Here is a 16,281-nt window from a genome sequence, read left to right as displayed (position 1 = left end):
ATATATTAAAAATGCTTATTTATCACCTTCCATTTTGCCCCAACATTTTTAATCAGTCCTCTTTCATGTTTCATTATCTTTATTGAATCTAAGCGGATTAATATAGGTCACAACAGAAGTGAAGCTAGACAATAATTTCAGACATTTGTCAGATAAAAAAAATCCTAAAGCTCAGTACTATACAATCATCCCATAAATATTCAACATTTCTATTATAAGGCAAAGAAAATTGAGAGTCTGACTGCTTCTATCTTCCATTATATTTCCTATCTGTACTCAGACTATATTTATGATTTCTGGGAAGCCTCTAATGTAGGCAAGAAAAGGAGATGCTTAACAAAAATTTTACTTACTTACTTATTTATTTATTTATTTATTTATTTATTTCAGAGCTGGGAATTGAACCTAGGACCTCACACATGCTAGGCAAGTGCTGTACCACTAACTATATCCCCTGCCCCTAACAAAATATTAAGTCAGTTTCAAGAGATTCCTTTCCTCTAAACCTAAAGCTTTTGATTTTTATAAAAACGGCTATTTTTTAAAGACTCTAATTTAAATCCACTTTTAAAAACAATGGTATACTTCTTAATCCCTCTTTTACTATATACAGTTCTATTAAAATAAAGAATGTATTAACTCATATTTTCCTGAATTTTTTAAAAGTGATGTTGGACAATTGAAATGCTAACCAAAAATTGAAGGAGAAAATATCTACAAATTTTGAAGTCACAAGGGAAAACAAGAGTTTTTATGTGAAGGAAGAAAAATTATTAAATTAAAATGATGATGATAAAATCATTACACTATAGTCAAATGAAGTAATTATAATTGTATTTTTTCTGGACTGCATGTTTAATAATAGAGTGATTCAGAAAACACTTTTTTTAAAAAAGAAATTAAGCAACAATAAAGGGGAAATATAAACATTTATTTATTGTTTTCACTGTTGTTACTATCAAGAACTGTGGTGTTTAGTCTACTTTTCTGAGGTAACACCAAGAGCAGGTTCTACTTTCCCCATAAACTGTTTAGGTTAGGACCAACATATTTTCAAGATTTTTTTAAATTGGGGGCAGAGGTATTTAGTATTTTAAGAAGTTTATTATAGTCCATAGACTATAAAAGCAAGGCAAGAAATCTAAATCAGGAAGTTAGAGGCTATGATGTGTGAGAGAGAAATTCAGACAGAAGTTCTGAGCAGGAACATGTTTTAAAGACCACTTAAAAGAAATTTTCTAAGGACTAAAAGTTTTGCTTATTTTATAATCCAAATACATGCCCTTGATCCTGCATGAACTGATCTTTATGAAGGTCAGGAGCATAAGAATTAAATCTTAAATAAAATTTAAAAAGATTCAGCTTATAAACAAATTAATTCCTCTTTTGCTTGTTAAAGAAACAGTGCCCTCTGGAGGCAGAAATGTATTGAGCAGAATTTGAGAACTATTTTTTATTGCAATGTATAAAAATTAAATGAGGTCATACTATCTGTGGTTTTCACATAGGTGCACAATATAACTACAAAAGGAATTTTTAAAACAGGTATAAACTCCATCTGTACCTCCTGAACCATAAGCATATGTTTGGAATGAAGCTAAGTAGTAATACGCATAGTAGTAATACACATCTATGATTTTCTGTTTGCCATTTATTCTCCCTTTTGGAGCAGTTCCTAAATATATTTTGGAAAATCATATTCATAGATATCTGGGTCAGGTAGGACTGAACCTATATCTAGCTCCACGGATGGATCTTGATGAGTATAAGTCTATCAGCAATTTGCATCCTCTTACACAGGGAATTTCACAGCAGCTGGTGGAAAATGAAAAATGTGAGAACTGGAACTGGGACCAGGCAGTCATTTTTCTACCAGGAGAGAGCCTAGAGTTACTGGGTTATTATGTGGTGTCTGAAGATGAGGTCAAAATTGCATAAGGCAGAACTAAATAAAGGAGAGACTCTGGGTCCTTGATGATATATCCTGAGCGGCAGGTTTCAGCCTCACCTGAAATCTGCCCTATCCTTGGACTTTTCAGTTACTCTGGCCAAAATTTACTGCAGTTTTTTGTTTGGTTGTTTGTTTTTGTTTTGTTTCACGATGGAGTGCTATTATGTGCTATTATGGAGTGCTATTATTATGTTTCTCAGAGACTGTAGGAGCATGTTACTGCACCAGGTCCCGTAATTATTTAAGAAAGTTGGAGCTGACTTTCCTGTTAGTTTCTGTCAAATTTTCTGTTAGTGGCCCTTATTACAAGTATCCTAGTAGAACATTTTATTGAACATCTAAGGAAAAAAAGGTTATGTTTAATTTTACTCATTTAGAACAAGGCAAACAGCTCAGTAACCTTTGGGGGGCCTTAAAAAACTAAGCAGTAAGGAGATGGGGTTGGAACTGTGACAAGAGTATTTTCCCTAGTTAATGTTTTTCTGCTCTACTTCAAAAACCAGTATTACAATAAGCCATGATTTTGATCCACAACTTTCTAAATGTTAATTACACTGCATATAGCATCCAACTCATTATCTTACTATCAGTATTGACAAGACAGGAAACAGATAAGACAATACAACAAAACCTAATATTAGTCATGATGGGGGAAGGAGTGTAATAGTAAGTGAGATGGATAGGAGACAAAGTCAATTTAAGGAATCATAGTTTTAAAAAATAAATAGCTAATTTCATTAGATGCTTTAGATACCAGTTTGACAATCAAGAACAGTTGTTTTATTCTTATATTTGGTACCTAACATCAACTTTAAAATGAAGAAACATTTACCTCTTTATGCTTCTAATTAAATTAGTAAAGGAACACTAATTCACTTGGGTACTTTTCACCAGATTTTTTCATTATGCCATATTATTGTGACTGGCTTACAGTTGGAATCACTATCAGGACTCAGAAAGAACTCTTCAGGGTGGCAGCCTGGAAAAGTTCCATGGAACCAAGTAAAAGATCCCTGGTGCCAAGAGAGAGAACTGGGATCATTCCTCTACAATACAGATCAAAAAGGGAATGATATTCCCATTTTACCCCTCTATCCTGATGCAATTTTTTTAAGTTAACATAAGTTTTCCATCATCTTTAAGTAGCACTGTGTTGGTCCAATTAGTTTCAGGTACTGTTTTAGGGTAAGAACTACTATTGTACCTTTCATATCACTCACAGATTCAGCAAAGTGAAAGGCAAGCTAATAAGAAAGTCTATGTAAAATTCACAAAATAAACATGACATATATGAGCACATATATGTGCATGAATATAGGCATTTTGGAAGAGAAACAATATGGTAAAGGAATTATGAAAGTGCTTGCTTCCACTTAAGGGGGCTTGTAGCCCCATTAAGAAACCAAACAGGAATATGAGCTGCAAAGAATTAGGCTAAGAGGTTAACTATGCAATTCAATCTAATGTCCATAACTAAGACTGTACTTCAATTATCTCTGTGAAACACACTGACCATTCACTATGAATGGAAATTTCCCAATGTCCCTCAGCAATTCACTCTAACATTGAGGTAACAATTCTCCCTGCTGAAACACTTCCTCATATCACAGTTCAAGACAAACTGTTCTTGAAACAGAGCAAAAGGTAGAACCAAATACTTGATTTTCAAATGCTGAGCACAAAACATCTCTTTTTTTATATTATATAACATAGAAGAATGAAACAAAGAAATATTTACTAAGTTCTATGTGAAAACAAAAGAAAGAATAACAAAAAACAAGGAAGTTACTTGATTTCTGATTTCCAAGGCAACCCAGCAAAGGGTATATGATGACAGTTGTTGTTTCAACTAAATATCAACAACTCTGGAGTGATGAACCAGAGCTAACATTTCTAAAGTTCTTTCCCAACAGACAGATTTTGAGAAATAGAGTTTCAAGATCCCCTAATTTAAGAACACCATGTTCCAGCACCTTTGATTCTAACTGAAAACAAAAAATTGCTTGAAGATCCCTCGAAACACCAAGGTATTTCGTATTTTAATCAGAGTACTGAGGAAGCAGATGAAATTTAATGTGAGCAGTTAATTAGGTTTACAATTCTAAGCCTAAGTAAATCCCCTCTTGTTGGGGTCTGAAGCATACATAGATATAAGAACCCAGAGAGCAATAAAGAGAAAGATTATGAAAAATCTAATATACAAGCTAAGGATTTCTGGAGGCAGAGGCCCACACCTAGAATCCTAGCCACAGGTGAAGACCTGCCTGGACAATTTAATAAGACACTGTCTCAAAAAACAAAAAACAAAAAACAAAAAAAAAAAACTGTAGCCCAGTGGTAGAGCACCCCTGGGTTGAATCCCCAGGACCACAAAGAAAGACAAAAGAAAGAAAAAAGCTAAAGATCAATGTGTCCTTGGATAAAGGTCCAAAAATTATACTCTTCCCTTATGCTATGATACTGTTAAGTATCTTTTAAAAGTTTTTTTCTCCTGAGATTCTTGAGGGAAGTGATAGATATATGTATACTTGGGGCCAGAGTGCTCAGAGCTTAACTGATATACAATGAATTGCTCTGTGCTATCTCTAATCTTTATAACCTCCTATGAGGTAGGCAGTACATTGTTACTCTAATTTTATAGATGAAGAAATGTGTAATCATTAATGTTAAAAAATTTGCACAGGTCACATAGCAGTCTACTCCGGAGTATATACCCTTAATCACTATATTATATTATTGAGTAAATGAATGTCTGCTTTTTCACACTTCTCCATTCTAATTTTATAACTCCACTGACTCAGATATTATTCTGTATGTGTCTTCTGAATCAGGCTGACCACATGAGCTTAAGAGTCACCAGGGGAGCATAAGATTTGAGGACCAGACAGATAATCTTAGGGACCTACAATTGTTTCTGGGCTTCACACTTTCAAAGTCAGGGTCAATGTTAACATTAAGTTAATTTTGTCTAAATACAAGTACACTTAATTTTAAAAATAAATTATTACAATATAATTTCAGGAGATAAACTGAATAATTTATAATACAGCAAAAGTGGGAAGATGAAAATTCTTTTGAATAAAAAAGAAGGGATTAGTAAATTAATAATAAATTATTTTTTTAATTTAATGAAATATTAATTACAAGGAAATTTATATTAGATTATTCCAGTGTATCATTTGTGATTCCAAATCAATAAAACATAAAATCATTGAATCTTGCATTCTGCCGAAAACAACCATTAATTCATCTTTCAGTATATTCCCTACTACTATACAAATATAAATCTGTTCATTCAGAGAAAAGAACTCCTATGAATGGAATTTTTTTTTCCTTCAGATCAGAGTCAATAAGGGATGAAAAGCAAACCGTGCACTTATTTATCTCACATTTTTCATTTCCAAACACACACATACACACACACTCATGTAAAATTAATTATTGAACTATAAAATTCAGTTAGCATAATTTAACACTACCATTTGTTTTCAAAACAAACAAAATATAATACATTGTAGAAAATCAGTGTACTTTAATAAGTGTATAAAATGCCAAAAAGGAACTGACATTCATCTGCTTGTTGGCAATGATTATCTCTAAATCTTAATATTCAGGAATACAATGAAATCACACACATAAAAAATTATCTTTAATTTTTTAAAGTTTGCTACAGTAATTGAAAAGAAAACTTCTGGTCAGATTTTATATACCTTAAAAGTAGAAAGTCCATAAAGTCTTGTGGTATGAACAGTTTCTTGAGAAATATTTGTAATGTTAGTTATAAAGTCCTCAAGGTATTTACAAGCTTGTTCCAGATGTGTTGTGTTTATGATGATTTGCACAAGCTAGAAAACACAAAATATATACAATAAAATGCAATTTTCACATATACAAAATTATTTGATTTTTAAAAACAGGGTTATTACTTCCAGAAACTGTAACATTTCTGCATAATTATAGCAATATAGGATACAACTGATTATCTGATGTCAAAAGCCTGATGCAAACACTGCTAACATCATTAAAAAATATATATGTGTACACCAAGAGTCTAACTGCCAATAATTTTAAAACAGTTTTCCACAGTATTTTTCTAATCTTAAACATTTAATAAGTAAAAAAAAAAAAAAGAGGATTTTTGATCCTCCATGTAAAGGCTAGCCGTCAGATATTTAAATGCATCTTCTCATATTTTCTTCTCACATTTCACTTCCTGTGTAAATAAATGAAAATATGAGAAGATGCACATTGGATTAGACAAAGGGGAATGAAGGGAAGGGAGAGAGAATGGGATTAGGAAAGACAGTAGAATGAGCTGGACATAACTCCTATGTTCATATATAAATACACAACCAGTGAAACTCCCACATCATGTACAACCACAAGAATGGGATGCTAAGTAAAATAAGTTATACTTCATGTATGTATAATATGTCAAAATACACTCTACTGTCATGTATATCTAAAAAAAGAACAAATAAATAAAACACAAAGCTAGTTTTATAGTATGATGTTCAGCAATAATCTGTAATTTTTTTTCATATTAAAATCTATTTAGTTATGTGTCTTCTTAACCTACCTCTGTCAGACCTATATGAGGCTTTCTAATAAGGTTCAGTAAACAGCTACTCAAAGTTCTGGTCAGCAGCAGATTTGTTGATTTCCTAAGCATATCATCTATTTCTGTTGAACTAAAAACAAAGGTTGATATTATTAAACTTTCCAAGGGTATAGTTAGTTAACATTCTAAATAATTTAATATTATTTGTTAAAATAATTTGTTCTTAGCCATTCTTTCTTACCTTAATAAATTATAATAACTCATACTCACTAAATCACAAACTTCAATTTCATAAAAGGGATATTTTCCATAAAGCAGAATACTTATTGCCTAATTCAAATTCATCAAATCAATCACTACAGAAAAATCATGAGGTACTTAGTTCAAGAATCTAAAACTATTCTTAAATTATAACTCCATTCTACAGTCACTTTGCAAGATACTTCATATATAGCTATAGCTAAAAATTACTTTTTTAACACAAATTGATGTGAGCTCCTCCTTAGATATAAAGTATCAGACTTAATTTTTATATAAATAAGCTATCCACTTCCACTGAGATTTTGAAGACAATTATAGACATATTTACCTTAAACTAATTTCAAGTTGGTGCAAAAAACCTATGATGCTTCTGAACATCCTAAAGATTAAGCTAGCACTAAAAAGCTTATTCTTTCCTCCTCAGCACTAGGCCTTCAACCAAATAATGATTCTTGGATTCTCAATCTCAGCACCATTAACATTTTAGACTGAATAATTCTGTACTGTGGGGCCATTCTGTATACTGTAAGATGTTCAGCAGTATCTCTGGTTTCCATCTACTAGTTCCAAGTAGCAACCCTATCCCAAGTTGTAACAACCAAAAATATTTCTAGACATTACCAAAGGTAGTGAGGTGGGTGACAGCAGGGAAGAGATCAAAATTATTCCCAGTTTAGAACAACTGCCTTAGATCTTTCACTTTTTTTTTTTTTTTTTTTTTTTTGGTATTGGGATTTAACCCAAGGTACTTTACCACTGAGCTACATCCTCAGCCCTTTTTGTTTTTAGAGACAAGATTTCACAAAGTTGCTTATGGTTTCACTAAGTTGCTGAGGCTGGACTTGAATGTGCAATCCTCTTGCCTTAGCCTCCTGAGTCACACCCTTTTATTTTTTGCTTTATTAAAATAACACTCCTTTTTTTTTATTGTAAACAAATGGGATACATGTTGTTTCTCTGTTTGTACATAGAGTAAAGGCATACTATTTGTGTAATCTTAAATTTACATAGGGTGATGTTGGTTGATTCATTCTCTTATTTTTCCCCTTCCCCCCACCCGAAACTGTATGAAGGACAAATATTTATTACATTTATTTTTAAAGATGCAAATAGAACAAAATTTGACAAAACATGAACACTTCTTGCTGCTGTTCTAATGTTCTCCATTTTAATGCAGGTATTACTTTATTTGTTTACTTTATTTAGTTGTTGGTGCTGGGATCCAACCCAGGGCTTTGGGCTCGCTAAGCTCCTGCTCTAACACTGCCTACACCCCTAGCTGCAGTGCAGGTACTCTACTAGTTCTGCTAACCCTATTCTAGGAGGCCCAAGAAGGCTCTTTCTTTCTGTTTTTTTTTTTTGTTGTTGTTGTTGTTTTGTTTTTTTGTTTTAATTAAATCTAGAATCAAGACTTCCTCAGAAATGAGCAGGGCTTCAGGGATACTTGTTATCAAACACTCAAGACAGAAAGTGTTTTAATCCATCAAAGGTATCCTTAGAACAAGCCAATTATTCATCCTGATAAAAGGAAGGTGGTTGACCACTCCTCTGTTTTTTCAGATACACTGAAACTGTGCTTAAAGACACACTGTATAGCATCTTTTGCAGATGAACAGTTACCATTTACAGATAATATCTTTTGTTTAATTTCCCTGTACAACCTTGAATGCTGAGTCAATGCATACTTTTTCTTCATAAATCAAAGGAGAGGAAGAAAACCTATCAGCATTTGTGTCTTATTTGTGCCAGCAAGATTTACCTTACAATTACCAATATTCCCTTCATGCAGTTTTTAAAACCAACTGAGCAATTTTTTTCTTAAGTCTTTGCCCTTTGAACCTATAATTTTCACTCTTCCTAAACTTTAAAGAACATTTCACAATAATTAAATTTAATATGCAATAACTCTCCAAAATATTTTACAGATAATCTCTTATGAAGAGTAAAAAACTATTCTTTTTTTTTGCGGTGCTGGGGATTGAACCCAGGGCCTTGTGCTTGCAAGGCAAGCACTCTACCAGCTGAGCTATCTCCCCAGCCCCAGAGTGAAAAACTCTTAAAGACAATATTTGAATCTTAAGATTCTTCCTCTACAACCAAATTATTAAACTTTGGAGTCTCTTTGTGAAGTCATTTCATTCTCTGGTACTACTTTTATTCATAAGTAAAAACAAATGAAAACATTTATACTATACAAGCTCTGAAATATCTTCTGATTTTAAAAATCTTAACTCTGAAATATGTTTAAACACAATAAAACAAGAGTTTTAAATAGAGAAAGTGATTTTTTTATCCATAACCTTTTTTTTCTATTTTGGTACTGAGGATTGACCATATGGATGAATGCCTTACCACTGAGCTACATTTCCAGTCCTTTTTAATTTTTCTTCTGAAACAGGGTCTCACTAAGTTGGTGAGGGTTTCAATAAGATTGCCCAGGCTAGCCTCAAACATGCGATCCTCCTGCCTCAACCTCCCAAACCACTGGGATTACAGGTGTATACCATTTTGCCTGACTTCCATAACTCTTTAATGACAAAAAACATAACAACTCTAAAAGTTCAGTTTTAGGCTATAGATGTAGATTTTAAAAATAAAAATATCAAAGAACTGATAATCTAGAGTATATTTAGATTTACATATCTTTTAATTAACCATTGTCTGTTTCTCCATATCCCAAATTATTTTCTTTTTTGTATTAGTAAGGATTGAACCCAGAGTCTTACACATGCTAGGCAAGCACTCTATCCCTAAGCTACACCCCTAGCCCCATATACTGAATTTCTTTTTCCTCTGAGTAACAAAATTAGAATAGTGAGTACATTTGATAAAGCATAACTTTTTTAAAATGTCAGAATAAATGTTTTCTTGGATAATGATCCTAGCTTATTAAAAGGAGCAGAAATCAAACTAACAAAATTACAGATATTTTTATCAAAGAAAGAAGGAAAATACTGGTAGCCTTTTCTGTTGCAGCATTAGTGTACAACATTTGCCTTTTAAAATTCATATGTAAGAAGATTTGGAACTGATGTTCTAGTTCAATTCTAGTTATATTCAGACATTAGTTTTAGGGAAAATTATACATAGTAAAATGACTAGTGACTTTTATCTTTGGTGTTATAAAAGCCAGTTAAAAATCAAATCATAATTGTTAGAAAGTCATTGTCTCTCCTCTGTAAATAAAATAAAAGTTAATTTCGAAATGCTGTATTTCTATGCTTTCTACAAGTGGTGTTTTTGTTTGTTTGTTTTTTGTTTTTGGTACCAGAGATTGAACCAGGGGCACTTAATCACTGAGCTACATCCCCAGCCCTTTTTTTAAATATTTTATTTAGAGACAAGAGTCTCACTAATTGTTTGCTAAGTTTCTGAGGCTGGCTTTGAACTTGCAATCCTCCTGCCACAGCCTCCCAAACCACTGGGATTATAGGCATGAGCCAACATGTCCAGCTCTACAAAAGTAATAATATTTTAATCAGGTATGAGTCTTGTGTTTCAAGAATACATATTTAGAGTAGGGAATAACAAGTACATGTTAGAACATTCAAATTGTGCATACTACCAATTTAGGGACAATTAATTTACATTTAAAGGATTAGGGAACTAATGTTATAGATCAGGACTGCAGCTTCAAGAATAACTCTCAAGACCAGGGATGATATAGTATGTCCTTCAGCATGCACAAGCCCTGGGTTCAATCCTCAGGACCTCCCTACTCCAAGAATAATTCTCAATTTTATTCTGTTTGTGTTAAGTTTTAAGATGAGTGCTAAGGAGAGACTTTTTGTTTTTCCCTTTCACTAGCATTTATTTATCTCAAAATAACACAATAGATCCCCAATGTTTTTACAGATAACTAACTCTAACTGAAATCTCTACTATTAGAGAGTATATAGACAAATTCAAATCCACCCAAACATAAGTCAAACTGTCCTCCATCCCTTCACTTCTTCATAAAATTATTCACAAGTACTTCTATTTCAGGCTCCTAACACTTCTTGTATATGTTGCTTTCTCTTTGTAACCACTGATCCTATTTCAGTCATTTTTCACCTCTTTTTGACTTTACCTCCTTTTGTTATCTTTTCCCAATTTACCATCCACACTGAGACCAGAGGTAAACTTTTGAAAATGTAACTCCAATCATATCACACCTTAAACATTCTTCAATAGTTCTCCAACACTTCTAAAATAAAGTATAAACACTCCAAGCTCCAATATCACATCTAATATTGTAGCATCCTATCCTCTTCTAAGTTCTATAAGCCTACCATGTGCCAGGCACTGTACTGGGTGCTTTATGCACATGTACTACCTCATTTCATTCTTATAACCACCCAAAAAATTATTTCCCTCATTTGACAGATGAGGAAACTGCAGCTTAAGATTAGTTGACTTGTTAGCATCAAGACTCAGACTTGTTCTTGGCTTAGGTTCTATAACCTCTGTTTTAGATCAGAACAGAATGTTAAATGAAAAACAGGATAGGAATAAATTATTGATGGCTCTGAACCACTTGCGGCTCAAGATATATCCACTAGAAAAACCTAGCATTTTAATCAGACTTATTTTATGTTACTCCTTTTCTGGTAACACTCATTTGTATTTGTTGCCTTTTTCAAAGGCTAGATTATGTTGTGTGTAGCATGTCATGCACTACACTACTTCTAGTATCTAAAGCTAAAGCTAATATATTTAGAAATTTTGGTGTAAGTGGTTGGCAAAGTATGATGAACCTTAAGCAGTGATTTTATTTTTTTAACTTTGTTATGTATCAGAATCACTCAGAGAAGTTGGTAAAACCTTGGGCCTAACCCTCAGTTTCTAATTTAGGAGGTCTGAGGTAGCATTTCTAATTATTTCCTCTATGATACTAATGTTTCTGAGAACTAATGTTTTTGGGAACCTTTGACTTATGGGAATCACATAGCACAACAAATACTATTTGATAGATATTTGCTTTCTTTCTTCTCCTATTCATATTACTCATGAACAGGAATTAAAAATTCTTTTAAAGAATCATTACTCACAAAGAAAGAACAATGCAAGACCTTAAATTAAATACTCTTTCACACTGGCAGAACACACATTTCTTTTTCCAATTACTTTTTATCTTGTTTAAATCCAAAATAATAATACCTTACAAAAAGAAACAGATAACAGTAAATAATATACAATTGTTTCTGCTTGAAAAACAAACGATTAAACATATGAACTGCCTTCATGCCTTTCTGTGACTTAAAATTATATAGTTTCCCACTGAAAAAGAATATCTCCTGCTATTCTGTATATAAATTCAGAAGAACAAAATTTCAGAGAAAGCATGAAAGTCGGCATTAACCCCCTGTGTTCCAGAGTGTTCATAATCAGAAATGTATCACATGACTACAATGCAGGATCTACCTAAGTAACTGGAACAACATGTAGCATAAAGATTAATGCTCTGCTTCGATTAACTAAACCTTTTTTATATGACAGGCATTGTTCCAGATACTTTTAGTGACTTAAGTCAGAACTGCTCTTCATCTCAGTTCTCAACCTTATTAGCAAGATCATTCTGGATGAATGATTTAGCCTTTCTGAGCATCAGTTTCCTTATCAGCTAACAGGATAATTTCCATGAACACAAGATATTACTTTCATCATATCAGATAAACGGCATTTCTTGCCTATAAAATTAAATTGGCTATCACTACCTAGAGTAGTTGTGCTGCTCTCCATTACTGAGTGTATCAATTTGCTACAACAGTCTTTACTTATTCTATTGATTTTATCCAAATCCTCACTTTGAACCTGATAAAAAACAAGCTTAACAATATTGGATTTTCAATAAGGCAGTCAACACCACAGATAAAAAGGCAACACTGATGAAACAGATTTAATAATGAGCACAGGGTGTGAACCTTGTTTGGACCTGGATTTAAAAAGATATTTTGAGGACAATCAAGAGAATATTGATATATACTAGGAAACCGATATTAAGGAATCATGTTTATTTTGTTACATTTTGTTAACTAATAAAATGTCCTCATTGTTTTTAGAAACATATCCTGAAGTATTCAGGAATAAAAGATTATTATATCAGGAATTTGCTTTCAAATATTTCAAGAAAAAAAAAAAGCTTAAAGAAGATATGGCAAAGGCTAGGGATGTTGCTCAGTGGTAGAGTAATGACCCAGCATGAGTAAGGCCCTGTGTTCAATCCCCAGCACTGCAAAAAAATTGAACATATGGCAAAAATTTTATTACTGTTAAATTTAGATGCAGAGAACATAAGATTTCCTATCAAATTAGTTCTACTTTTATATATTTTGAAGATTTACATAATTACAAGCTAAAAATTAGATTTGTAGCAACTAAACCTAAATATGTAAACTTTTTTGATAAGAGAATAATCCACAAAGTCATGGTATGAAAACCAAATGTTAATGCTTCATAAAAACAGTACAATAAAGACACATTTCTTATTAGTAAGCTTACCTCCGGTGTAGTGACTCTGAAAATTTAAGGCTGGCATAAATAAATTCTTTAACTTGAATGTATATATGAGGCACTGACTGAGACATGGGGAATTTTTTGGGGAAAGATTGCTGTAGAAAAAGAAAGTAAATATTGTTTTTGAAATTTTAGAAAAAGACATTCTAATAATTACAAAATATAAAAATTAAATTGATTTCATATTTGAATTAACAATAAATAACTGTATAAACTCTATTGTTGCTTTTCTATTTTTTTATATTTTAAAGAGATCCAAAATAATTCTGAAAAAAAAAGTGCAGCAATTTAACCTTATTCTTAAAATCATTTTATGAGACTTCTAACAAGCAGAGGCAGCACATATCAATACCTCTTTGTGTTCTGATGGTCAGCACTGCGCAGAAGTCTAATTGCTTGCTACGTTTTATTCATAATAATTGTATTATAGATATAAAGTATTTAATGGTGGCCATAAAAGTTATAGGCCAGCTTCCTGGCTCAGAATTACTGAATAATTCTAAGATTCCCTCAACTTAGCTCCTGTGAAAGCTTGATGTCAATTCAAAAATATACCCAGTTTAATTCATAATTCTCAGAATGTCTTACAGCAGCTTTCAGATCATCAAACAGTATGGCTTACAGTGTGCTTCTTGGCTAAACTGCTTTATCAGTCAATAACCACTTGAAAATTCTCAGCCTCCAAAAGGTAAAATTCCTCTAAAAATTTAACCCAAAAGCTCATTTATACTTTAGTAGGTCTAATCTACATTTCTAGCTTCACATTCATTTCAACCTTGTTACATTAGTGAAAGTACACTCACCAAGGTCACCAAGGTCACCAATGCCTTCTAGCTGTTAACTGCAGTGGAGCTTTTCAGCTTTTCATGTATCTGACCTCTCTGAAGTATCTGACTCAGTTGGCTCTTTCCTTAAATGATCTCTCTTTCCTTGGTATCCTGCCCTACACTGCTTTCCTTCTACTTCTCTACCTACTCTAATTCTCTTCTCCTGGCCATCCTTTAATTATTGCCTTAGGGTTTTATCCTAAACCTTCTCCTCTTACCTTGGATGATCTCATACTCCCATGATTTCAATCACCATGCAAATGCTAATATTTCTCAAATCTATAATTCCAGATCAAATCCTTCTCTTGAGGTCCAAATCCCCATATCTAACTACCTACTGGACAACTCCATTTGGTTGTATTATTTCAGACACAATAGATCCAAAAGTGAAAATTATCATATTTTCCTTCAAAACCTGTTCCTCTTGTGTGTCCCATCATAGTGAATGCCACTACTATTCAATATAGAAATTTAGTTACTATACTTGACTCCTTTTATCTTCCTTATCCCTCATAAGAAAATAACCACCACCTCTGCTGTTCAACTTCCTGATTACCTCCTAAGCCAGGTTCTACAACCAGAGCTCTTATTCAGGTCACCAACCTCTCTTACTTGGATAACTGTAAAAATCTCTTAGCTAGTCTCCCTGCCATCAGTCTTACTCTTCTCTAATCATTTACAGGTTAGCCAGAATAATATTCCTAAAGCACAAATCTGATTATGTTCTTACTGCTGAAAACCATTTGTTGGCTTGTGACAACTCCTGGGATAAAGGCTATACTTTCCAATATAATATTGGAAAGGGTTATTATGATTTGACCCTTTCTGTTTCTCCAATTACATTTCCTTCCTTCTTCTTTTTTTTTTTTTTTGGTGTGTGCGTGTGTGTGTGTGTGTGTGTGTGTGCGCGCACTACAACTAACCCAGGGGCACTTTATCACTGAGCTACATCCCCAGCCATTTTTTATGTTTTATTTTGAGACAGGGTCTCACTAAGTTGCTGAGGGTGGCCTGGAAGTTGCAATCCTCCTGTCTCAGTATCAGGAGTCACTGGGATAACAGACATCTTCCAATTACATTTCTGGATTATTATCTCCTATACTTCTTCAACCTTGTACATTACACTACAGGATTACAGCCTTTATGCATGCAAAAATACTGAACAGTGAATATGATTTCCTATATTAGGAGCTTAATCTAAGGAATAAATGTATATATTAGAAGCTCCTTACAAAGCTTCCTTTAAATTACAAACCTACTTAGAATTGTTTATCATAACTGGAAGGGACAATAAACATCACTCAGTTCAACTTCATTTGACAGAAGAGGCCCTAATACCCAAATAAGGTAAGTCACTTGGCCATAGCAAGCTACAAGCAGAGCTAATGTGTGAATCCAGTCTGGTTCAGTGCTTTATTTCAGTGGCAGGGGTGTGTGTGGGGGTGTTATTGTGGATTTAACCCAAGGGTACTTTACCACTGATTTACATCCCCACTCCTTATTTTTTTATTTTGAGACAGGGCCTCACTAAGTTGCTAAGGCTGGCCTCAAACTTGTCATCCTCCTGTCTCAGCCTCTCACACCACTGGATTATAAGTGTGCACTACCACAACTGGCTGGTTCAGTGCTCTTGATACAGATGCTATAGCCTAAACAAACTCCTTACCAGTAACTACAAACAACAGAAAATAACACCAAGCCATGAAAGGAAGAATATTCTAGTAATGTTTCTTAACACAGACAACTCTAGGGTTCAAAAACTAGAGCATTAGAAGGATTATTCTGGTCTTTTAGCAATGTTAGCTATAATCTAAAAGCTGTGCATTTAATTACTTGGTTCTACATTTAGTAATTATTTCACATCACATGACTAGGTTGTACATAAAAAAATGACAAAAATTTATATTCACAATTCACTCTGAATTCAGTCTTGCCTATTCTGACAATAAAAATGTAGAAAAGAACCAGGCACGGTGGTGGTGCATGCCTGTAATCCCAGCATCCTAGGAGGCTAAAGGAGTCAAAAATACCACCAACAAGCTCAAAGCCATTATCAGCAACTTAGCAAAGTCCTATGCAAGTTAGCAAGACACTGTCTCAAAATATAAAAGGGCTGGGAATATGGCTCAGTGGTTAAGTGCACCTGGGTTCAATCCCTGGTACCAAAACAAAGTAGAAAAAGA

At 33.3% G+C, this 16,281-nt stretch overlaps 1 protein-coding gene across 5 annotated transcripts in view; it reads right to left on the bottom strand.

The window, feature by feature from the left end:
- Positions 1-16,281, bottom strand: part of Exoc6 (exocyst complex component 6) — a 185,457-nt gene that overhangs the window by 75,051 nt on the left and 94,125 nt on the right. For all 5 annotated transcript variants that reach the window (XM_047553573.1, XM_047553576.1, XM_047553578.1 and 2 more), the window contains 3 exons: positions 13,257-13,366; positions 6,531-6,642; positions 5,662-5,796 (listed from right to left, as the gene is read on the bottom strand). In XM_047553573.1, the coding sequence (XP_047409529.1) occupies positions 5,662-5,796; positions 6,531-6,642; positions 13,257-13,366 (357 nt within the window). The remainder of the gene's footprint in view (positions 1-5,661; positions 5,797-6,530; positions 6,643-13,256; positions 13,367-16,281) is intronic.

The sequence above is a fragment of the Sciurus carolinensis genome, chromosome 5, assembly GCF_902686445.1.
Source record: "Sciurus carolinensis chromosome 5, mSciCar1.2, whole genome shotgun sequence".
Taxonomy (NCBI): domain Eukaryota; kingdom Metazoa; phylum Chordata; class Mammalia; order Rodentia; family Sciuridae; genus Sciurus; species Sciurus carolinensis.
Note: the sequence above shows the minus strand (reverse complement) of the source record. Positions and strands in the feature narration are given on the sequence as shown.